This window comes from Nerophis ophidion, linkage group LG07, assembly GCF_033978795.1.
Source record: "Nerophis ophidion isolate RoL-2023_Sa linkage group LG07, RoL_Noph_v1.0, whole genome shotgun sequence".
Lineage (NCBI taxonomy): Eukaryota > Metazoa > Chordata > Actinopteri > Syngnathiformes > Syngnathidae > Nerophis > Nerophis ophidion.
In genome coordinates, this window is record NC_084617.1 from 21,870,811 (window position 1) to 21,896,085 (window position 25,275).

A 25,275-nucleotide genomic window follows, 5' to 3' on the forward strand; every position below is an offset into this window, starting at 1 on the left:
ATTAAACGAACCAAAAATATGACTTATTTTATCTTTGTGAAAACATTGGACACAGTGTGTTGTCAAGTTTATGAGATGCGATGCAAGTGTAAGCCACTGTGACACTATTGTTCTTTTTTTATTTTTATAAATGTCTAATGATAATGTCAGTGAGGGATTTTTAATCACTGCTATGCTGAAATTATAATGTTGATGATATTCATTTTTGTTTCATTACTTTTGGTTTGTTCTGTATCGTGTTTGTGTCTCCTCTCAGTTGCTCTGTTTATTGCAGTGTCGCTGGGTCAGGTTTGGTTTTGGAATTGGAATGCATTGTTATGGTATTGCTGTGTATTGTTTTGTTGGATTGATAAGAAAAAAAAAATGTTTTTAAAAATTTTTAAATTTAAAAATGAGAATCGATTCTGAATCCCACAACGTAAACGATTCCATTCGTATTCAAATCGATTTTTCCCACACTCCTTATATATATATATATATATATATATATATATATATATATATACTTTTTTTTGTTTTTTTTTGAGGAACCTTGTCAAAAATGAACTTAAGGTTCCTGAGATGGGCCAATACATATTTTAGGTGGTTCAATGTGTTTATTATGATATTTCGACAGAAGTTTAACAAACCAAGGGCCCTAAACTTGCTCTTAATGCATTTTTCCCCAAAGAGGAGGCCAACAGGGGGCGTTCTTTCAACGACTCCGGCCGGTGGCATGAATTAACGAGTAAAGCGGGAGCGAGACGAGGCGTGACGGGACGGCAGGTGTCGCCGCGCCCTCCGCCTGAGAGCCGCCTCATTTTCCACCCGTAAAGGCAGAACGAAGCAGGTGTGAAATTAAATGGCCGTTTGGGCGATTTGCGGCGCCGCCATCGGCCCGCGGTGCCGCTCCGGCCCTCGGAGGCCGAGATGGATGGTGAGGGGTCTCAGTGACACGGAGGCGCGGCTCATTAGCAGGCAGGCCGATCTGTCAAAGTCAATGAATGTTGCTGCAAAGACACGGCGGCCAGCAAGAAAGGAAGACGGAAAGTCCTGATGGAACAAATAGTGTTTTTAAAACATGAGGCCTCCTTTTAAACCAGGGGTTTCTAACGCGTGGTTCAGGGGCCATTTGCGGCCCACAGCTCGTTTTTTTTGTTTTTTTTTTTTTTGGTCCACGACACCTACATCCATCCATCCATCCATTTCCTACTGTTTATCCCTTTCGGGGTCCTGGGGGTTGCTGGAGCCTATCTCAGTTGCATTTGGGTGAAAAGCGGTGTACACTCTGGACAAGTCACCACCTCTGTCACGCCTTTGGATCATGTTTTGTTTTGGTCATGTTATGTTTTGTTTTTTGGACATTCAGTTCTTGCGTTTGCACTTCCTTGTTTTCTTTGTCACCATGGGTACTCATCAGTTTCCACCTTGTCTCCAAGTCACGCCCCGGTCCTCAGTTCTCACACCCGTTAATCATTATCATTGTTATTATTTAAACCGGTAGTTGCTAAGTGTTCAGTCTGGCAACTTCACATATTCCTCATATTCCTCCATGCCATGCCATGCCTAGTTTCCCTTCCGCTCATGCCACGTAAGTTTTTGTCATTTATGCCACAGTCCAAGTTTTTGTTTCATGTCTATAGTCATGCCATTGTGCCAGTTTTTTTTTTCATGCCACAGTGCAAGTGTTTTGGTTTCATGTTTGTAGTTTGTAGCCTATACGCTAGTCTTTTGTTTTTTCATAGCCAAGTGTTGGTACCTCCTTGTGAGCGCCCTTTGTTCGCCTTTTTTGAGTTTTAGTGTTAATAAATCAAAATGTACCTTCATTCAGGCCTGGCTCGTGCAAATCATCCTCTGCGTCGAAGAAACAACCAAAGTCCAAGTCCTTGTGTGACAACTTCATCACAGGGCCAACACAGATCGACAGACAAAATTCACACTCACCTACAGACAAAATAAACATGTTTTTGATGAGAAAACAAAATCTATGGAAAAATGGAACCAACACTAAATTGGCTATTTGATGAACATTTGTAGACATTTCTTGCGAAATATTATAAGATTTATTTATTTTTGTCCTGTCCAGCCACTCAGGTAAATCATATTGTTGATAGAGATGATCATATCTGCTGTATAGATTTACTCTAAAAAAAGACCAGTGTGGGATACTTCTCTTGTTGCCTTATTTGTATTTGACTTTAATAAATTAAATTAATGTTTGGCGCATCTGGACGGGATCAGGAGGGGATACAAAGTAAAAAAAGGATGACAGAAGCGGGTAAGACAAAGAGGCAACAACAATAACAGCAAATATATGTACAAGAATGATAGTAAAAGTGATAGCAGAGAAGCAGTTAGTGAAGTAAATATTAATAACACAGAAATGACAATGAACTCTAGTGCACTACTAATGGAGCAACACAAATACAAATAGCAATAACACTATTGAAAATTAATAATAATAATTGTAAAATTGTGGACTTTGGGGTTTGTTTTTCCGCAAAGGAAAGTTGGCTCGGGCAACGCGTGAAGGTAGGGACATATTTATTTATTACTATAAAAAAGGAACAAAAGGTGCGCACAAGGCGGAACTACAAAAACTTGGCTAATGAAACAAAAACTTGCACAAAGGCAGAAACTATGAAAATGAAACAAAATTCGATAACTGTGACATGAAAAAACAAAAACTTACGTGGCATGGCAAGAAGCATAACTATGGACAGTATCAGAGCATGAAGTGAGCAGAGGTAAAGTCGCCAGGCGGACTTCCTGGCAACTTTCCGTTTAAATAAGTGACATGATTAATGAAAACAGGTGCAAACTCCAAATGTGACACAGGTGAAACTAATGGTTGCTGTGGTGACAAAACAAGAGTGAAAAAGCAGAAAGTGAGTGTCCAAAAACCAAACAGAACATGACTTAAATCAAAACATGATCACAGACATGACAATAATTACCTCTATTATCAACAATACTTTTGTTTAAAATGCAACAAAACATAAATGTAATGATAACTTGAAATACAAAAGAAAGCAGATAAACGGAGGGAGAAAAAAAAGAAGCAAACTATATTAAGCTTGTAGATTGTTATAGTAACATTTGGTCAGTGTGCTGTGTTTCCCCTAGGAGAACAATGCTAACATATGTTTGAAGAAACATGATTATATGCGTGAGTGTATGTATGTATATTTACTTGTATATGCACAGTATGTATATATGTATATTTGTACAGTGAATGTATACGTACAGTATGTGTATATGTATGTTTGTACAGTGAATGTGCGTGTGGATGTATGTGTCGTGTATGTTTGTGTATGTACTGTATTTGTGTACCAACGTGTGCACGTGTGTATGTATGAATGAATATACGTGTATATGTGTATGTGTATATATGTATGAATAATTGTGTGTATGTGAGTATGTATGTGTATTTGTATGTACTATATCTTTGTCTCCCAGAGCTGGTGACCTGCGATTTCAAAGAAAATTATCCATCAAATTATACACTGTAAAAATGACAATACGTTTCACAATAAAATTCTGGCGACTGAGCTGACATTTTTTTTTTTTTTTTTTACTGTAAAAACTACTTGGTACCATTTTTCCATATACAATAATACATTATAAAAACTACAACCGTAGATTTGGAAGTAAATAAAACGGCAACCCGGTTGCATGAATTTTACCTTAGAAATGTACCGGTTTTCCATTTTTTTCTGTAATATGCCGTGAAAAAAATATATAAAAAATTTACAGTAAATATTCTAGCGACTGAGCAATTTTTACAGTAAAATTTGAATCAGTTTACGTTAAAAAAGAATCAAATGCATTGGCAACTATGTACAGTACAAGTATGTACATAATTGCCTATGATGAAAACAAGTTTGACACGTGCATGAGAGGTGGAAGGAGACGACATGAGTCAACAAGACAAAAAGGGACACGGAGAACAAGAGCAAGGACAACGAGAGTGTAGCAGGGACCGTATTGCTTATTACAGAGATTTAACGACGTTCCGGCATAGGTTCTAAGTAGTGACTGGTCTTTATGCTGTCCTCCCAATTACTACCAGGTGTGCTGATTGCTAACAGCCTGCAGCTGCAGCCAAGGATGGGCGTGAAGCGTTTGGGCGGGGGCGTGTCCTAACAGAGTGTTGGATCTTGCTGCGGGATGATTGTGGGTTCGAGACCGCGCTGTGACACCTGCCCTAGTGTAATACTGATGATGATAATGATATCAAAAGATAATATGATGAGAATAATTGAACAAACTGCATTGTTTCGGTTTTAGTTGCATTTCGGACGCAGAGACGGCAGGAAATTCCAGAAATGAAGCCCTTTTCATTAAGGAAACACATGATCACACAAAAACGAAGATATGCAGCTGGGACGTGCACAAATGGAAAACAGGCATACTGTACGGAGCGCAAATGTACAACATTTGAGGTACAAAGCAAAAGGAATCCACTCCTGAAAACCAACCTGACTGGCAACCAATCCCTAATATCCAATCAGTGACAGGCGACAGAGACCAGAATAATGGTGGCAAACAGGATGTGGAACGAAAAATAAAATTCCTGGACAGGAAATAATACAGGAAACTAATAATAATACTTGTCATGTAAGATCATGATAGGTTTTAGGAGCTTAAATGTACAAAAAAGTACAAAATGGCCTTCAAACTTATCTGTATGGGGTCCTTGCTGGAAAAAGTATGGACACCCCTGCTTTAAACAAACCATTGACAAGATAAACCACCGAGATGTTTAAAGGTGCACACATTTCGCAACAAAACATGTGTGACTATCAGACGTGCGCCAGCAATTCTCATTTGTGATCAGCACATGGCCGCACACCTCACTCTGTCCTCACCTCATTTGCATAAATGTCATTGAGCCGCCACAACAAATAACATCCATCTCTGGCCAGACTTTTCTGCCTGATTACAAAGTCGCTGCCAAAACCGAGCGTGGAATCAATTGGCGGGTTGATTTTACCGGAATCTGCTGTTAATAGTGGCCTAGTGTGTGTGTGTGTGTGTGTGTGTGTGTTGTATTTCTACAAAATTGGAAAAGTACCTTCCATATGAGGACCGGTAAACAAGTTAGGACATAAATCATGGTTCCAATATGGAAAACCATTACATCTAATAGAGAGCCAAATACTAGAGTCTGTGAACATTGCTCCAAAGTAGAGATTTTTTGTTGATTGAATGTGCATACAAAAGTTAACATTGACAGGTTCAAAGGCAGCAATATATGATAAAACAAGACGGCATTTAAAGAAGGACTTCCCGTGTCATCCCCGCCGGGTGAACAGCTGATTTTGCAACTTCCAGTGCTGTTGTAAGACAACCCGCATCCCATGTGTCCATAGGATGAACAAATACACTACGGTACTAAAATTATGGTGGCCATTAACATTTAGCTTCTACAGCTGGGGTGCCCACAGTGCGCCACAGGGGCCATCTGTGGTCCGTGACTTGTTTGTCATCGGCCGTAAGCACATTACAAAGAACTTTACTTGCAACAAAGGTATCGAAATTTGGCACTGTTTGATTTTACGCAAACCGGTAGGTAATGCCAATGGAATTTAGCAAGTGCCGAATTCGGTACCTATCCCTAATGAAACACATTGGTCAACCAGTCCGAGTGCCGTTGACATAAACAGATTCCACCATAAGTTGCTTAATTTGTTAACAGTGAAAATCATATAGATACATCACATATAATAAACAAATATAAAGCTACCTTAGCAGAGAAGAGGAAACCTGATTGCATTCGACTGCTCGTGGGTGGGTCAGTTAGCCTGTTAGCATGTAGCTAAAAACATAGTTTAGTTGTAAATACTTTATCAGACTAATTAATTCACCGTATTTTCCGGACTATAAGGTGCACTTAAAATCCTTTTTTTTTCTTTCTCAAAACTACCTTGAAGCAGTTTTATTTGGTACATGGTGTAATGATACGTGTGAACAGTAGATGGCAGTCAAACATAAGAGATACGCATAGACTGCAATATGATGGCAATGTGACTCAAGTAAACAACACCAACATTTTATATGTTCCACTAAAAAATATAGAACATTACACACGGTGCTCAAAAATCTATCAACATGTTTCAGCAGGACTTTGGTAAACTATGAAGCCACACCGTTTGATGGATTGGCGTCACAGTCAACATACGAGTATTATTATGGTGTGTGTATAAGGTAAGGCATATTTTCTGCCGTTTTGTTTCGCAATATTATGCAAAAGCAACTTGTCTTACTTTCTGGTACCTACTGTGTCAATACTTGGACTATGACTTGGATTGTTTTTCCGACGCAAAGGAAAATTGGCACGAGCGAGACGTGAATGTAAGTACATGTTTATTTTTAAACACTATAATTGACAAAAGGCAAACAAAAGACGCGTGCGGTGGCGGAGAACAAACAAGACTACTGAAAACAAAAACTAGTACCATTGCATGACTATAGACAAAACAAACAAAACTCAACAACTGTGACATAACAAAATAAAAAACTTACATGGGATGAGCAGGAGGGAAACTAGGCATGGCATGGCATGAAAGGAGTTGAGGGATATGAAGTCGCCAGGCTGACTTCCTGGCAACTTCCGGTTTAAATAATAGACGTGATAATTGCTAACAGGTGTGGGACATGAGGACAGGGGCTTGACATGAGAACAAGTAGAAAACTAAAGAGTTGCTTTGGTAATAAGACAAACAAGGAAGTGCAGGAGCAAGAACTGAATGTCCAAAAAACAAAACCAAACATGACCAAAACAAAACATGACCCCATAGGCGTGACATGCTGATCTATATTTAGGATCTACATATATCCTGAAAAATGTGTAATGTGTATATATATATATATATATATATATATATATATATATATATATATATATATATATATATATATATATATACATATATATATATATATATATATATATATATATATACATATATATATGTATATATATATATATATATATATATATATATATAATTTAACACTTAAATCGCTAGATCAACTTCAGGTCTGTCTGTATATATATATATATATATATATATATATATATATAATAATCGAATCAAGACATATATATATATATATATATATATATATATATATATATATATATATATATATATATATAGAAAATTTAACACTTAAATCGCTAGATCAACTTCAGGTCTATATATATATATCCTCTCTGAGCTGCCACCTTATCGTGGTAGAGGAGTTTGCGTGTCCCAATGATCCTAGGAGCTATGTTGTCCGGGGGCTTTATGCCCCCTGGTAGGGTCTCCCATGGCAAACAGGTTCTAGGTGAGGGATCAGACAAAGAGCAGCTCGAAGACCTCTATGAAGAAGACAAAACATGGACCCAGATTTCCCTCGCCCGGACGCGGGTCACCGGGGCCCCTCTCTGGAGCCAGGCCCGGAGGTGGGGCACGATGGTGAGCGCCTGGTGGCCGGGCCTGTTCCCATGGGGCCCGGCCGGGCACAGCCTGAAGAGGCAACGTGGGTCACCCCTCCAATGGGCTCACCACCCATAGCAGGGGCCATAGAGGTCGGGTGCAATGTGAGCTGGGCGGCAGCCGAAAGCAGGGCACTTGGCAGTCTGATCCTCGGCTACAGAAGCTAGCTCTTGGGACGTGGAACGTCACCTCACTGGGGGGGAAATAGCCTGAGCTAGTGCGCGAAGTGGAGAAGTTCCGGCTAGATATAGTCGGACTCACTTCGACGCACAGCAAGGGCTCTGGAACCACTTCTCTAGAGAGGGACTGGACCCTCTTCCACTCTGGCGTTGCCGGCAGTGAGAGGCGACGGGCTGGGGTGGCAATTCTGGTTGCCCCCCGGCTTGAAGCCTGTACGTTGGAGTTCAACCCGGTGGACGAAAGGGTAGCCTCCCTCCGCCTTCGGGTGGGGGCACGGGTCCTGACTGTTGTTTGTGCTTACGCACCAAACAGCAGTTCAGAGTACCCACTCTTTTTGGGTACACTCGAGGGAGTACTGGAAAGTGCTCCCCCGGGTGATTCCCTTGTCCTACTGGGGGACTTCAACGCTCATGTTGGCAACGACAGTGAAACCTGGAGAGGCGTGATTGGGAAGAATGGCCGCCCGGATCTGAACCCGAGTGGTGTTTTGTTATTGGACTTTTGTGCTCGTCACAGTTTGTCCATTACAAACACCATGTTTAAAAAAAAGGGTATCCATATGTGCACTTGGCACCAAGACACCCTAAGCCTCAGTTCCATGATTGACTTTGTAGTTGTGTCATTGGATTTGCGGCCTTATGTTTTGGACACTCGGGTGAAGAGAGGGGCGGAGCTTTCTACCGATCACCACCTGGTGGTGAGTTGGCTGCGATGGTGGGGGAGGATGCCGGACAGACCTGGGAGGCCCAAACGCATTGTGAGGGTCTGCTGGGAACGTCTGGCAGAGTCTCCTGTCAGAGAAAGTTTCAATTCCCACCTCCGGAAGAACTTCGAACATGTCACGAGGGAGGTGCTGGACATTGAGTCCGAGTGGACCATGTTCCGAACCTCTATCGTCGAGGCGGCTGATCGAAGCTGTGGCCGCAAGGTAGTTGGTGCCTGTCGGGGCGGCAATCCTAAAACCCCTTGGTGGACACCAGCGGTGAGGGATGCCGTCAAGCTGAAGAAGGAGTCCTATCGGGTCCTTTTGACTCATAGGACTCCGGAGGCAGTGGACAGGTACCGACAGGCCAAGCGGTGTGCGGATTCAGCGGTCGCGGAGGCAAAAACTCGGACATGGGAAGAGTTCGGGGAAGCCATGGAAAACGACTTCCGGACGGCTTCGAAGCGATTTTGGACCACCGCCCGCCGCCTCAGGAAGGGGAAGCAGTGCACTATCAACATTGTGTATGGTGCGGATGGTGTTCTGCTGACCTCAACTGCGGATGTTGTGGATAGGTGGAAGGAATACTTCGAAGACCTCCTCAATCCCACCAACACGTCTTCCTATGAGGAAGCAGTGCCTGGGGAATCTGTGGTGGACTCTCCTATTTCTGGGGCTGAGATCGCTGAGGTAGTTAAAAAGCTCCTCGGTGGCAAGGCCCCGGGGGTGGACGAGACCCGCCCGGAGTTCTTTAGGGCTCTGGATGCTGTGGGGCTGTCTTGGTTTACAAGACTCTGCAGCATCGCGTGGACATCGGGGGCGGTACCTCTGGATTGGCAGACCGGGGTGGTGGTTCCTCTCTTTAAGAAGGGGGACCGGAGGGTGTGTTCCAACTATCGTGGGATCACACTCCTCCGCATTCCCGGTAAGGTTTATTCAGGTGTACTGGAGAGGAGGCTACGCCGGATAGTCGAACCTCGGATTCAGGAGGAACAGTGTGGTTTTCGTCCTGGTCGTGGAACTGTGGACCAGCTCTGTACTCTCGGCAGGGTTCTTGAGGGTGCATGGGAGTTTGCTCAACCAGTCTACATGTGCTTTGTGGACTTGGAGAAGGCATTCGACCGTGTCCCTCGGGAAGTCCTGTGGGGAGTGCTCAGAGAGTATGGGGTATCGGACTGTCTTATTATGGCGGTCCGCTCCCTGTATGATCAGTGCCAGAGCTTGGTCCGCATTGCCGGCAGTAAGTCGAACACATTTCCAGTGAGGGTTGGACTCCGCCAAGGCTGTCCTTTGTCACCGATTCTGTTACTAACTTTTATGGACAGAATTTCTAGGCGCAGTCACAGCGTTGAGGGGTTCCGGTTTGGTGACCGCAGGATTAGGTCACTGCTTTTTACAGATGATGTGGTCCTGATGGCTTCATCTGACCGGGATCTTCAGCTCTCACTGGATCGGTTTGCAGCCGAGTGTGAAGCGACCGGAATGAGAATCAGCACCTCCAAGTCCGAGTCCATGGTTCTCGCCCAGAAAAGGGTGGAATGCCATCTCCGGGTTGGGGAGGAGACTCTGCCCCAAGTGGAGGAGTTCAAGTACCTAGGAGTCTTGTTCACGAGTGAGGAAAGAGTGGATCGTGAGATCGACAGGCGGATCGGTGCGGCGTCTTCAGTAATGCGGACGTTGTACCGATCCGTTGTGGTGAAGAAGGAGCTGAGCCGGAAGGCAAAGCTCTCAATTTACCGGTCGATCTACGTTCCCCTCCTCACCTATGGTCATGAGCTTTGGGTCATGACCGAAAGGATAAGATCACGGGTACAAGCGGCCGAAAAGAGTTTCCTCCGCCGTGTGGCAGGGCTCTCCCTTAGAGATAGGGTGAGAAGCTCTGCCATCCGGGAGGAACTCAAAGTAAAGCCGCTGCTCCTTCACATCGAGAGGAGCCAGATGAGGTGGTTCGGGCATCTGGTCCGGATGCCACCCGAACGTCTCCCTAGGGAGGTGTTTAGAGCACGTCCAACCGGTAGGAGGCCACGGGGAAGACCAAGGACACGTTGGGAAGACTATGTCTCCCGGCTGGCCTGGGAACGCCTCGGGATCCCCCAGGAAGAGCTAGACGGAGTGGCTGGGGAGAGGGAAGTCTGGGTTTCTCTGCTTAGGCTGTTGCCCCCGCAACCCGACCTCGGATAAGCGGAAGAAGATGGATGGATTAATAGATATATATATATATATATATATATATATATATATATATATATATATATATATATATATATATATATATATATATATATATATATATATATATATATATATATATATTTATATATATATATATATATATATATAAAATCAAGGTTTCTGGAGTTTATCAGTTATACAGTGCTCAATACCAGAGGAGAGCAGAATATCCGTTAACTCAGGAAAAAACACGGGGGGCTATTTTATCCCTGCTCTTCAGAAACCTGCAAAACAGGGATGAAATAGCCTCCGTGTTATATATATACATATACAATTAGATACACTACATACCATTTACGCTTTTTGCAATAAAAAACCTACATTTGTACATTTTCCACATTGATTATAAGTGATGTGATTTAACTTGAAGTTTGAAAAGAATAAATCATTACTTTCAATGCAAGCACACGTGTGTTTATTGACCGTGCTGAGCACCTTTGTCACTCTGCATCAGCCTGCACTCATATGTCACGTGCACGGCCAATGTGCGTGTGATCGACCTGCAGGCGGGCGCCATAAAATGTGATGGATTGTTGCAGGGGTGTGGCAAGGCCTTGTCACCTGTGAGTTGCACCCTGGACTTGGATGTGCCTAATCGATCACAAGCTTTTTGTGTCACGCTTGTGTGAGACATGACTTCACACGTGGGACAGTCTTTGCAAGGACTGTCATTGAACACTTCATTAGGTACACCACTCATGACATGCAGTTCTATCATACAGGTGCTACAATGGCGCCAATAGAGCACAGGTGAGGGCAGATCTGGCCCGTCGTATCTTTGTATGTGGCCTGCAACCTCCTTTGAAGTGTCCCGCCATGTCATTTAATGACGCTCGCCTTGTCCTTTAATGTGTCCCGCCATATTATTTAATTTAGCCTGCCATATCATTTAATGTGGTCTGCAAAATGATTTTACAAGAGAGGACACTTATCTTACGTGGCCTGCCACATTGCTGTATGTGGTACGCCTTGACAGTTAACTTGGCCCCGCCACATAATTTCATGTGGCACACCATATCATTTATGTGGCCCGCCACTTTATTTTCAGAGGCAGGCCACTTCCTTTTTGTGGTCCACCACATTATCTTATGTGGCCTGCGTTGTTGTTTAAAGTGGCCATGCCACCATTTATTCTGACCCGACATGTCACTATATGTGGTCCGCCACATTATCTTATGTGGGGCGCCTTGTCATTTAACTTGGCCCTGTCACATCTTTTATGTGGCCCGCCAGATTGTTTTATGTTGCCCACCACTTTATTTTCAGATGCGGGCCAGTTCATTTATGTGGTCCGCCACACTATCTTATGTGGCCTGCCTTGTTGTTTAAAGTGGTCATGCCACATCATTTAATGTGACCTAACCACCTCATTTAATTTGGCCTGCCATGTCATTAAATCTTGTCCGCCACATTATCTTATGTGGCCTGCCTTATTTTTTAAAATAGCCACATCATTTATTGTGACCCGCTATGTCATTAAACATGGTCCGTAACTATCTTATGTGGCAGGCCACCTAAGTTAAGTGGTCCGTCACATTAGTTTACGTGGCGCACCTTGTGATTTAGATTGGCCCTGTCAAATCTATTAATATGGCCCGACACATTATTTTAGTGGCCCGCCACTTAATTTACCGAGGCAGACCACATTATTTATATGGTCCGCCACATTATTTTATGAGGCCTGCCAATTTATTTTTCTGATGCAGGCAACTTTATTTATGAGTTCCGCCAAATTATATTATGTGGCCCGGCACCTTATTTTCCGAGGCATGCCACTTCATTTATGTGGTCTGTCACATTATCTTATGTGGCGCGCCTTGTCATTTAACTTGGCCCTGTCACATCTTTTAATGTGGTCCGGCATATCATTTATGTGGTCCACCACATTATTTTACGAGGTCCACCACATTATTTTCCGAGGCAGGCCACTTCAATAACGTGGTCCGGCACATTATTTCATGTGGCCCACTTTATTTTCCGAGGCAAGACACTTCATTTATGTGTTACGCCAAATTATTTTACGTGCCCCTCTACTTTATTTTCCGAGGCAGGCCACTTCATTTATGTGGTCCGCCACGTTATCTTATGTGGCCTGCCTTGTCGTTTAAAATGGCCATGCCAAATCATTTAATGTGACCGGACCACTATGTTCTACGTGGCACATGTCATTTAATGCGCTCTGCCACATTATTTTACGTGGCAGGTCACTTCATTTATGTTGTCCACCACATAATCTTATGTGACCCGCCTTGTCATTTAATGTGGATCGCCACCTCATTTAAATTGGCCTGCGATGTTATGTTATGGAGGCTGTACATTTTAAGTAGCCTGCCAACTCATTTATGTGGTCTGCCACGATATTTTGAGTGGCCTACCACATTAATTATGTGCACCACCACATTATTTTTATCAGTCTGCCGAATTATTTCACATGTCCTGCCAAGTGTCTAATGTGGTACGCCACGTTATATTATGTGGCGAGCCACATTATTTACGTAGTCCTCCATATCGTTCTACGTGGCCCTGCCACTTCATTTAGAAATGGCCTGCCCCTAAATTTCAATTGGCCTGTCACGTGGCCTTCCTTGTCATTTAAAGTGACCCGTCCACTTCATTTAAGGTGGCCTCCCCATTTTATTTAATGTTGTCTGCCATATTATTTTATGTGGCAGGCCACTTCATTAATGTGGTTTGCCACATTATCTTATGTGGCTTGCCTAGTCATTTAATGCCCTGCACCATCATAAAATGTTGCCCCCCTCCCTCCCATGTTATTTAATGTGGCCTGCTGTGTCATTTGAGTGTGACGAACCAAACCGTGTTCATCAGGAGGCTTCTTTCAGCTCACAAGTGACAGCTCGTACTAAATAAAGTCAGAAAATTGGCGTATCGCTTTTGAAATCAGTTTGGGTCTTTCAGATTAAGCGAAATGAAGCTAAACAATTTATTTTTTCCAAAATATGGGTTTATTTATGTCTCTCAGCACTAAATTAAACAGATGTTCTTATTTTCTTGTTTACTATTAGCTCTTTTATTGACAGATATTCATATATATATATTTTTAAAGTAAATCTTTTTTTTGCAGCTTATGTAAAATAACATATTGTTAATGTATTATATTGTGGAAGGAGGTGTGGTCAGCGCTGCTTGCAGGAGGAAAAGTCACCACCGCTGTCCATAGTACTGAGGACGAGCACCATCGGGCAGGGGCGGGTCATGTGCTGACGGCGAGACACAGCCGGCAGGTGATTAGATTTCACAGGTGGTGTGTGTTAATCTAATCCCCTGTTATATTTAACAGGGAACAGCAGGAGGAGTAGGATTGTTGAGACTGAAAAGTCTGGAGAAAACTTTTCATAAAAACATACGATCATTAAAAAGTTTGTTAACCCTGCAGGCTGGACTCCTGTGTCGTGCAAGGAAGCGACTTCCACACACACACACACACACACACACACACACACACACACACACACACACACACACACACACACACACACACACACACACACATATATATATATATATTACTTATTGTTAAATGTGGCCTTCTGAGAGCAACCATAACAACGATGTGGCCCTCAATGACAACCAATGAGAACACCCCTGCTTTACAGGTAAGTGGATGGAGAGAAGACATTAAAGGAGAATACTGCAATAATCCAGTCTGGATGAAAGCATGGACAAGAATTTCAACGGCCGATTTTGAGATATTGCGAGTGTGTAAAAAAGGCGGTGGATGAGAGCATCAGAGGAGTGAAGAGTTGATGTTGTCCAGGGGATAAGACGTGAAAGACAGGGACACATGACGTCTGAGGGAGGGGTAGGGTTCAAGGGTCAGGCTGAAAATGTGATTTTGTGTTATTACCAGAGATTGCTATAGGTGAAATTGGAGCAAGAGTGAATTGTGGGACTTTAAGAGGAACAGGAAGCAGATTTTGTTGACGGTTTTGGATTTGAAATATTCCACCAGGTTATTACGTTTCCATGCTAAACGACTGAGAGATATTATACAATAGTTAGAGCAATTTGTTGACGGTAGGGGAAAAACAAAGTGCAGTTTTCTGTATTTTTGAAGAAACAAAATTACTTCCTTTAATCAATTCAGCCCAAATATGTTTTGGAGTCTGACAGGGAATGTATCTGTATTCTTGGGAGACTTCTTCCCCTAACTGGTCCCACGTTTCCCAAACAAAACAGAATAACATCTCAAGGCTTTGTCTAGTTGTTTAACGATGTTTGTCATGTTTAATGAAGGAAGAAGGGGCAATGCAGTGGCCTTGTGGTTAGAGCGTCCGCCCTGAGCGCGGTAGGTCGTGAGTTCAAACCCTGGCCGAGTCAAACCAAAGACTATAAAAGTGGCACCCATTACCTCCCTGCTTGGCACTCAGCATCAAGGGGTTGGAATTTGGGGCTAAATCACTTAATATGATTCCCCGGCGCGGCCACCGCTGCTGCTCACTGCTCCCCTCACCTCCCAGGGGGTGAACAAGGGGATGAGTCAAATGCAGAGGATAATTTCACCACACCTAGTGTGTGTGTGTGTGACTATCATTGGTACTTTAACTTTAATGTTTGCATTTCAATGCAGCAGAACCTCCATTTACAAACCTTACAGGTTCTTGAACAGGGTTCATAACTGGAGAAGTACAATTCTCCATCAGAAAATAATCAATTTTTAAATCAATTAAGAAACGTTACAAATAAGAATTGCGATTCATCTGAATTTTTTTTGTTTTTTTTGGACACCCCTACTAGGTATGCTAACTAGCAAGCTTGACAAATACTCAAAAAGCATTTGAGTGCCACGTTTAGGCTAAGGCGAACTTTCAAATAATTTTGTTGTATCGTATCGTAGTGGGTTTACATAATACACCCATGGAAACATTCAAAGTGTTAGAAAATTCAGTCTCTACCTGGGCCCCAGGAGAGGGTGTCCAGACTGAGGCCAGGGAAGAAAAAAATAAAAATAAACTTGATATCAAATAGAATGAGGCAACATCACACAGCAAACAACACACACACACTACTACTTTGAGGGAATAATGAACAACATATCAATGACTGAAGTGGCAAGCTTGCAATCCTACAGTACCTTGTTTGTGGACAAAGAGACTACTGCCATGGAAGCAAATTCTATATGTTAACTGGCGCTAACACTATCCAGTGAAAAGCTGCTGTCAATGCCCGCAAACTGTGAGTCTGAGCTAACAAACACAGGTTATCTAATGCTGCTCTGTCTGGGCACTGGCATCAAACGTCACATAGCAACAGGCTAGGCACCGCTTCTTCAAGGCACATACACACTCTGCTCTCATGAAACACCTTAACTGCATATGCCATATATTTTGCATTATTTCTTAATGAACGCAACATTTACTTCCCCTTTGTAATCAAATATATTTATTGAAGAGAGATTCCGTTAGTAATTTAATTACTTTTTTGGAAAGTAACAAGTAATAATTTGGTATTACTTTTTAAAATGCATTTTCTAAACACTGATTTTTAGAGTGATTCTGCTTATGCTGTCAAAAATCATTAAAAAAAAGGCCTACTGAAACTCACTACTACCGACCACGCAGTCTGATAGTTTATATATCAATGATGAAATCTTAACATTGCAACACATGCCAATACGGCCTTTTTAGTTTCCTAAATTGCAAGTTTAAATTTCGCACGCAGTATCCCGTTGAAAACGTTGCGGTATGATGACGCGTGCACGTGATGTCACGGATTGTAGAGGACATTTTGTTCCAGCCCGATCCCAGCTATAAGTCGTCTGCTTTAATCGCATAATTACACAGTATTCTGGACATCTGTGTTGCTGAATCTTTTGCGATTTGTTCAATTAGTAATGGAGACGTCAAAGAACAAAGGTGTAGGCTGGAAGCGGTGTATTGCGGCTGCCTTTAGCAACACAAACAGAGCCGGTGTTTCCTTGTTTCCTTGTTTACATTACTGATAGATGAAGCGTTACTATGGAACAGAGCGGTCAAGCGAAAAAGATTCCCTACCGGCAGGTTTCGGTGAGAAGATTGTGGTAATAAGTCTGTTCTTACCGTAGACATGAGCGGAGCTTGCGTCATTCCTCGTGCACCTGTCAAAGAGGCATCTGCGGACTCTCTTGCCTCCTCCGACCGGCTGCCTCCGAACGTGGGATGCTTCCACCGTGGAGGAAGGGGGAAAAAAAGCTCATCCCCGGCCCCAACGGCTGCCTTCGCTTCGCCTCGTCGAGAAACGTGGCTTCCTTCAGACACACTGGCGGTCACCACACCCGTGGCCACACCTCTCCGACTTTCAGGTCCGGCCATATAATCTCACTAAAACACTAGTAACATAATAAGCAGATAAGGGATTTTCCAGAATTCTCCTAGAACTTCTCGAGTGCCTTTAATACCATCCAGCCCCGCCTCCTCCAGGACAAGCTCTACAAAATGCGAGTGGCCCCTTGCCTGGTTGCCTGGATTTCGAACTACCTCACCGACAGGCCACAGTACGTCAGACTGAAGGACATCACATCTGACACTGTGATCAGCAGCACCGGAGCACCGCAGGGAACGGTGCTGGCCCCTCTTCTCTTCACCCTGTACACGGCTGACTTCTGCTACAACTCAGAGCTGTGTCACATCCAGAAGTACGCGGATGACACAGCCATCGTCGGGTGCATCAGGGACGGCAGAGAGGAGGAGTTTCGGAACCTGGTGGGGGACTTTGTTGTCTGGTGCCACACGAACCTCTTACAGCTCAATCCGTCAAAGACCAAGGAGCTGGTCATTGACTTTGGGAGGTCAAGTCCACGGTCACAACCTATTGTGATCGAGGGAGTTGCGGTACAGACTGTGGACTCATTCAAGTACCTCGGTGTTTGGGTGGACAATAAGCTGGACTGGACTGTTAACACGGACCATCAGTACAAGAAAGGACAGAGCAGGCTGTACTTCCTCAGGAGACTGCACTCCTTCAACATTTGTAGAAAACTCCTGTGGATGTACTACCAGTCTGTGGTTGCCAGTGTTCTGTTCTACATGGTAGTGTGCTGGGGGGGGCAGTACATCTAAGAAGGACAGCTCCAGACTTGAGAAACTGATCAGGCGGGCCGATTCTACAATCGGAATGAAACTGGACTCACTGGTGACGGTGGCAGAGAAGAGGACTGTGGACAAACTAGTGAGCATCCTGGATGATGCCAGTCACCCTCTGCATAGCGTTATCATTAGCCAGAGGAGCCTGTTCAGTGCTAGACTGCTTCATCCCAAGTGCAGGACTAATAGACTCAAGAACTCCTTTTTCCCACACGGCATTAGACTGTACAACTCCTCTCTGGGACGGGGGGCGGGGGGTACTAGGATGACAGGGGATGCAAAACATTAACAGTGCAATACATTTTCATAACATGGTCACTACTGCCTACTTTGTCTTGTTATATTCTTATTTTACTGTTATATTGTTATTCCCATTGTTTTTATTCTTTTTGTAATATTTCTCTATTTTGTTTCTATTTAAACCCCCATTATTTCCTTTTTACTTTTTTTTTCAAATTGATCTCAACTCTGTACACTGCTGCTTAGTGGGGGCGTTTATGAATAATAACACGTTAATAACATAGAAACAATAAAGTCAGTTCAGATGTTTTGCAGCGCAAATGTAGCATAAACGGGTGGTACATGTTTGGGGAGATGTTGACAACGTGCAGAGGGGCTGGTTATGAATAAAAACATGTTAATAACATACAAACTACGAAGTTTAAATATGTTTTTTTGCAGCACAAACGAATTGGACACATTTGGGGAGATTTTGACAAGGTGGGGGGCTGGTTATGAAATATAATAATATATATATATATATATATATATATACTTTTTTTATTTTATTTTATTTATTCATTATTATTATTTTTTTTTTATTATTATTTTTTTTTTACAATTGTTTTTAACATGGCTGTGCAGCACTTTGCAAACGTTATTGTTGTTTAAATGTGCTATATAAATAAAGTGGATTGGATTGGATTGAATAAACACTATAATAACATACAAACTATAATAGTTAAAATATAATTTCAGCAAATGTTGCACAAACGTTTGGGACATATTTTTGGGAGGAATTTGACAATGTGTGCGGCTGGATGCTGTCACTAATCACAACATATGTTTTATAATAACACCTGAGATCGGTAGGTTGTGAGTTCATACCAAAGACTATAAAAATGGGACCCATTACCTCCCTGCTTGGCACTCAGCACCAAATGTTGGAATTGGGGGTTAAATCACCTGGAGATAGGTTGACTGGCAACACTAAATTGGCCCTAGTGTGTGAATGTGAGTGTGAATGTTGTCTGTCTATCTGTGTTGGCCCTGTGATGAGGTGGCGACTTGTCCGGGGTGTACGCCGCCTTCCGCCAGATTGTAGCTGAGATAGGCACCAGCGCCCCCCGCGACCCCAAAGGGAATAAGCGGTAGAAAATGGATATATGGATGGATCACCAAAAAGGATTCCCGGCGCGGCCACCGCTGCTGCTCACTGCTCCCTTCACCTCCCAGGGGGTGATCAAGGGTGATGGGTCAAATGTAAAGCATAATTTCACCACACCTAGTGTGTGTGTGTGACTATCATTGGTATGTTAAAGGCCTACTGAAATGAGATTTTCTTAATTAAACGGGGACAGGAGGTCCATTTTATGTGTCATACTTGATCATTTCGCGATATTGACATATTTTTGCTGAAAGGATTTAGTAGAGAACATTGACGATAAAGTTCACAACTTTTGGTTGCTAATAAAAAAGCGTTGCCTTTACTGGAAGTAGCAGACGATGACGTCACTGGTTTGAGGGCTCCTCACATCCTCACATTGTTTATAATGTGAGCCTCCAGCAGCAAGAGCTATTCAGACCGAGAAAGCGACAATTTCCCCATTAATTTGAGTGAGGATGAAAGATTTGTGGATGAGGAAATTTAGAGTGAAGGCCTAGAAAGAAAAAAAAAAAAGGCGAGGGCAAGTGAGAGCGATTCAGATGTTTTTAGACACATTTACTAGGATAATTCTGGGAAATCCCTTATCTGCCTATTGTGTTGCTAGTGTTTTATTAAGTTAAAGAGTACCTTAAAGTCGGAGTGGTGTGGCCACGGGTGTTTTGACGCCAGAGTCTCTGAGGGAAGTCACGGCAGCTGCAGCAGGACGGTAAGAGGCGACTTATTACCACAATTTTCTCACCGAAAACTGCCGGTTGACGTGTAGTCGGGATCCATGTTCGCTTGACCGCTCTGATCCATAGTAAAGCTTCATCTTTGGGAATTTTAAACAAGGAAACACCGACTGTGTTTGTGTGGCTAAAGGCTAAAGCTTCCCAGTTCCATTTTTTTACTTTGACTTCTCCATTATTCATTGAACAAATTGCAAAAGATTCAGCAACACAGATGTCCAGAAAACTGTTTAATTGCACGATGAAAAGAGACGACTTTTAGCCGCAAATGGTGCTGCGCTAATATGTCCTCTACAGTCCGTGACGTCATCGTACACGTCATCATCCCGCGACGTTTTCAACAAGAAACTCCGCGGGAAATTTAAAATTGTAATTTTGTAAACTAAACCGTCCCTATTATCATGTGTTGCAATGTTAATATTTCATCATTTAAATATTTTCTTCTTGAAAACGCTGTGTAATGATGACGTGTACGCGTGACGTCACGGGCTGTTAGGAAATATGAGCGCTGCGCACACACACAGCTAAAAGTCGTCTGCTTTAACCGCATAATTACACAGTATTTGGAAATCTGTGTTGCTGGATCCTTAGCAATTTGTTCAATTAATATTGGAGAAGTCAAAGTAGAAAGATGGAATTGGGAAGCTTTAGCCTTTAGCAACACAAACACACGGTGATTCCTTGTTTAAAATTCCTTGAGGTGAAGCTTTACTATGGATCACAGCGAACATGGATCCCAACCGAATGTCAACCAGCAGGTTTCGGTGAGAAAATTGTGGTAAAAAGTCGCCTCTTACCGGAGATTAGCTGAGCTTGCGCCGCCCATGAGGCTGCTGTCGACTTCCCTGAGACACTGCGCGTCAAGACACCCGTGGACACACCCTTCCGACTATCAGGTACTGTTAAACTCACTAAAACACTAGCAACACAATAGAAAGATAAGGGATTTGCCAGAATTATCCTAGTAAATGTGTCTAAAAACATCTGAATCTGTCCCAATGCAATCGCAATTTTTTTTTTTTTCTAGTCCGTCGCTATCAATATCCTCAAACACAAATCTTTCATCCTCGCTCAAATTAATGGGGAAATTGTCGTTTTCTCGGTACGAATAGCTCTTTTTGTTGGAGGTTCCTTTTAAAAACAATGTGAAGATGTGAGGAGCCATCAACATGTGACGTCATCGTCTGTGACTTCCGGTTGAGGCAGGGCTTTTCTGTTAGCGACCAAAAGTTGCGAAATTTATCGTCGATGTTCTCTACTAAATCCTTTCAGCAAATATATGGCAATATCGCGAAATGATCAAGTATGACACAAAGGCCTACTGATACCCCATTCTACCCACCACGCAGTCTGATAGTTTGTATATCAATGATGAAATATTAACATTGCAACACATGACAGTACGGCCTTTTTTGTTTACTAAATTGCAATTTTAAATTTCCCGGGAGTTTTTTCTTAAGAATGTCACGTAATGATGACGTGTACGCTTGACGTTACGGACTGTTAGGAAATATTAGGGCTGCGCACACACACAGCTAAAAGTCGTCTGCTTTAACCGCAAAATTACACAGTATTTTGGACATCTGTGTCTCTGGATCCTTTGCAATTTGCTGAATTAATATTGGAGAAGTCAAAGTAGAAAGATGGAGTTGGGAAGCTTTAGCCTTTAGCCACACAAACACACGGTGATTCCTTGTTTAAAAATCACGGAGGTGAAACTTTACCATGGATCAGAGCGGTCAAGCGAACATGGAACCCAACCGAATGTCAACCAGCAGGTTTTGGTGAGAAAATTGTGGTAAAAAGTCGCTTTTTACCGGATATCAGCTGAGCTTGTGCCTTCCATACAGCTGCCGTCGACTTCCCTGAGACATTGGCGTCAACACACCCGTGGACACACACCTCCGACTATCAGGTACTGTTAAACTCACTAAAACACTAGCAACACAATAGAAAGATAAGGGATTACCCAGAATTATCCAAGTAAATGTGTCTAAAAACATCTGAATCCCTCCCAATGCAATCGCGTTTTTTTTAAAAACTTTTTTTTTCTTCTAGTCCATCGCTATTAATATCCTCAAACACGAATCTTTCATCTTTGCTCAAATAATCGGGAAATTGTTGTTTTCTCGGTCCGAAAAGCTGTTTTTGTTGGAGGCTCCCATTAAAAACAATGTGAATATGTGAGGAGCCATCAAACATGTGACGTCATCGTCTGCGACTTCCGGTAAAGGCAGGGCTTTTCTGTTAGCGACCGAAAGTTGCGAACTTTATCGCGGATGTTCTCTACTAAATCCTTTCAGCAAAAATATGGCGATATCGCGAAATGATCAAGTATGACACATAGAATGGAGCTGCCATCCCCGTTTAAATAAGAAAATCTAATTTCAGTAAGACTTTAAAGGCCTAGTGAAGCCCACTACTACCGACCACGCAGTCTGATAGTTTATATATCAATGATGAAATATTAATATTACAACACATGCCAATACGGCCTTTTTAGTTTATTAAATTGCAATTTTAAATTTCCTGGGAGTTTTTTCTTGAAAACGTCGCGTAATGATGATGTGTACGCTTGACGTCACGGGCTGTTAGGAAATATGAGCGCTGCGCACACACACAGCTAAAAGTCGTCTGCTTTAACCGCATAATTACACAGTATTTTGGAAATCTGTTTTGCTGGATCCTTTGCAATTTGTTCAATTAATATTGGAGAAGTCAAAGTAGAAAGATGGAGTTGGGAAGCTTTAGCCTTTAGCCACACAAACACACGGTGATTCCTTGTTTAAAATTCCTGGAGGTGAAGCTTTACTATGGATCACAGCGAACATGGATCCCAACCGAATGTCAACCAGCAGGTTTCGGTGAGAAAATTGTGGTAAAAAGTCGCTTCTTACCGGAGATCAGCTGAGCTTGCGCCGCCCATGAGGCTGCCGTCGACTTCCCTGAGACACTGCGCGTCAAGACACCCGTGGACACACACCTCTGACTATCAGGTACTATTAAACTCACTAAAACACTAGCAACACAATAGAAAGATAAGGGATTTCCCAGAATTATCCTAGTAAATGTGTCTAAAAACATCTGAATCCGTCCCAATGCAATCGCGTTTTTTTTTTCGTTTTTTCTAGTCCGTCGCTATCAATATCCTCAAACACAAATCTTTCATCCCGGCTCAAATTAATGGGGAAATTGTCGTTTTCTCGGACCGAATAGCTCTTTCTGTTGGAGGCCCCCATTAAAAACAATGTGAAGATGTGAGGAGCCATCAACATGTGACGTCATCGTCTGCGACTTCCGGTAGAGGCAGGGCTTTTCTCTTAGCAACCGAAAGTTGCTAACTTTATCGCGGATGTTCTCTACTAAATCCTTTCAGCAAAAATATGGCAATACCACGAAATGATCAAGTATGACACATAGAATGGACCTGCTATCCCCGTTTAAATAAGAAAATCTCACTTCAGTAGGCATTTAATGGTAATGGCAAAAACTAAACATTTTTACAGCACAAACGACAGGAAGTGTTATTTCCATATTTGCGAAGACAAGACATGCACCTGGGGATAGGTTGATTGGCAACACTAAATTGGCCCTAGTGTGTGAACGTGAGTGTGAATGTTGTCTGTCTATCTGTATTGGCCCTGCGATGAGGCAGAGACTTGTCCAGGGTGTACCCCGCCTTCCGCCCGATTGTAGCTGAGATAGGCGCCAGCGCCCTTTCGCGGCCCCAAAAGCGGTAGGAAATGGATGGATGAAAGATCAACTCCGCGTGTAAATAGAGCGTGCGTGTCTCTTTAGTGAAGGAAGCGCATCTGCGTGTGACGCACGAGGAGAGAGCGAGAGAGGACGTCAGTGCGCGTGCGTCCGTCACGGACTAAAGTGTCCTCACAAGGTGCAGTGAAGTGGACGCAAGAAGTCCTCCTGGCTTTTGTCTCCGTGACTGCAAGGCCCCCACGGAAGAGGAGGAGGAGGAGGAGAAAGGACACGCGCGGGTTGCGTCCTGGCCGCGCCATGCCTGCGCTGCTGCGGCCGTGACGCGCGCTTGGAGCATGAAGACGACGCGCAAGTGTCGCGCCCTGCTGTCCGTGGGCCTGAACCTGGTGGCGCTCTTCTTCTCCACCACCGCCTTCATCACCACCTACTGGTGCGAGGGCACGCAGCGCGTCCCCAAGCCCAACTGCAGCCCGCAGCGGCGCCACAACTGCATCGACTACGGCGTCAACGAGACGGACCAGAGCAAGGTGCACTACAGCTGGGAGACCGGCGACGACCGCTTCCTCTTCCGCCGCTTCCACACCGGCATCTGGTACTCGTGCGAGGAGAACATCCATGAGGCAGGTGGGTGCGTCACCATGACAACCGCGCGCAAACTTTTCTGTCAGGTCCTTTCGGTAGACAGGTGAGTGATGCGTTCGAGGAGCGTGGGACAGAAAGTGCAGCTTGGAGTTTTGCGTCACTGTTCTTTTTTCAAAACTATCTTTTCATGAGGTTTTGGCGTACTTTTGTGATGTCAGTTCTCCCTTATCTTTGCAAATATGCCATTTCCCTGCAAATATGAGCATACAGTGGGGCAAAAAAGTATTTAGTCAGCAAGTTCTCCCACTTAAAATCTCCCGTCCAAAGGCAAAACCTGGTAACTCACTTCTAGCTGATTTTGCGAAAACAAAGGAAAACCAATCTATCTTGATGCTGTCTTACAAAGATCTACAAAGTCATCAAACGTATAGATGTTTTCTTGAGCTTTCATTTTCTTGCCGATTGAGCCATGGATTGAATCTGCTCTCATGAACGTGTGCCCTTTCTCCAGATACTTTATCACAATCTCGGGTGGGCCCCATTCTGCGTTTGCACATTGGGCAAGACCCAGTTTTTACTTTGACCTCCACAGTTATCTGCCCAAAAGAGTATGCAAGGGGAAGAATAAAGAACAATACATTTAATGAAGGTGCTTGCAAGGTCCTGGGCCAATCTTCAAAATATCCCCTCGTGCCATAATATCACATAATCAGGTTGACCGTCGGCCCCCATTCGTGCAAATGTCTCATTAAAGACAATAGGGCGACTGACAAAGAGGCTCCGATTGATCCCTTGAGATACTAGGTTTTTCTGTTGTATCTACGCGGTTATGTGGTAGTTGCTAGGTCCTGCCATGCGCGTAACAGCTTACTTACGGAACAAATTACAATATCGGATACACTAATGTAAAGCATATCACCTAGGAACTCCAAAATTATTATCAGCTCAGTTTTGACCAAAATTGAGTTACTGGGTTTTGCCTTTGGACGGGAGAAATTATGACAGAGGTCTGTAATTTTCATCATAGGTACACTTCAACTGTGAGAGACAGAATGTGAAGAAAAATATCCAGGAATTCACATTGTAGGAATTTTAAAGAATTTATTTGTAAATTATGCTGGAAAATAAGTATTTGGTCAACCATTCAAAGCTGTCACTGATGGAAGGAGGTTTTGGCTCAAAATCTCACGATACATGG

General features: G+C 43.2%; 1 protein-coding gene across 1 annotated transcript in view; it reads left to right on the forward strand.

The window, feature by feature from the left end:
• The first annotated feature begins 23,620 nt into the window (after positions 1-23,620).
• gsg1l (gsg1-like) overlaps positions 23,621-25,275 on the forward strand; it is a 52,978-nt gene continuing 51,323 nt past the window's right edge. Inside the window, exon 1 of the mRNA XM_061905653.1 lies at positions 23,621-24,119. Coding sequence (XP_061761637.1) covers positions 23,831-24,119 — 289 coding nt within the window. The 5' untranslated portion in view covers positions 23,621-23,830. The remainder of the gene's footprint in view (positions 24,120-25,275) is intronic.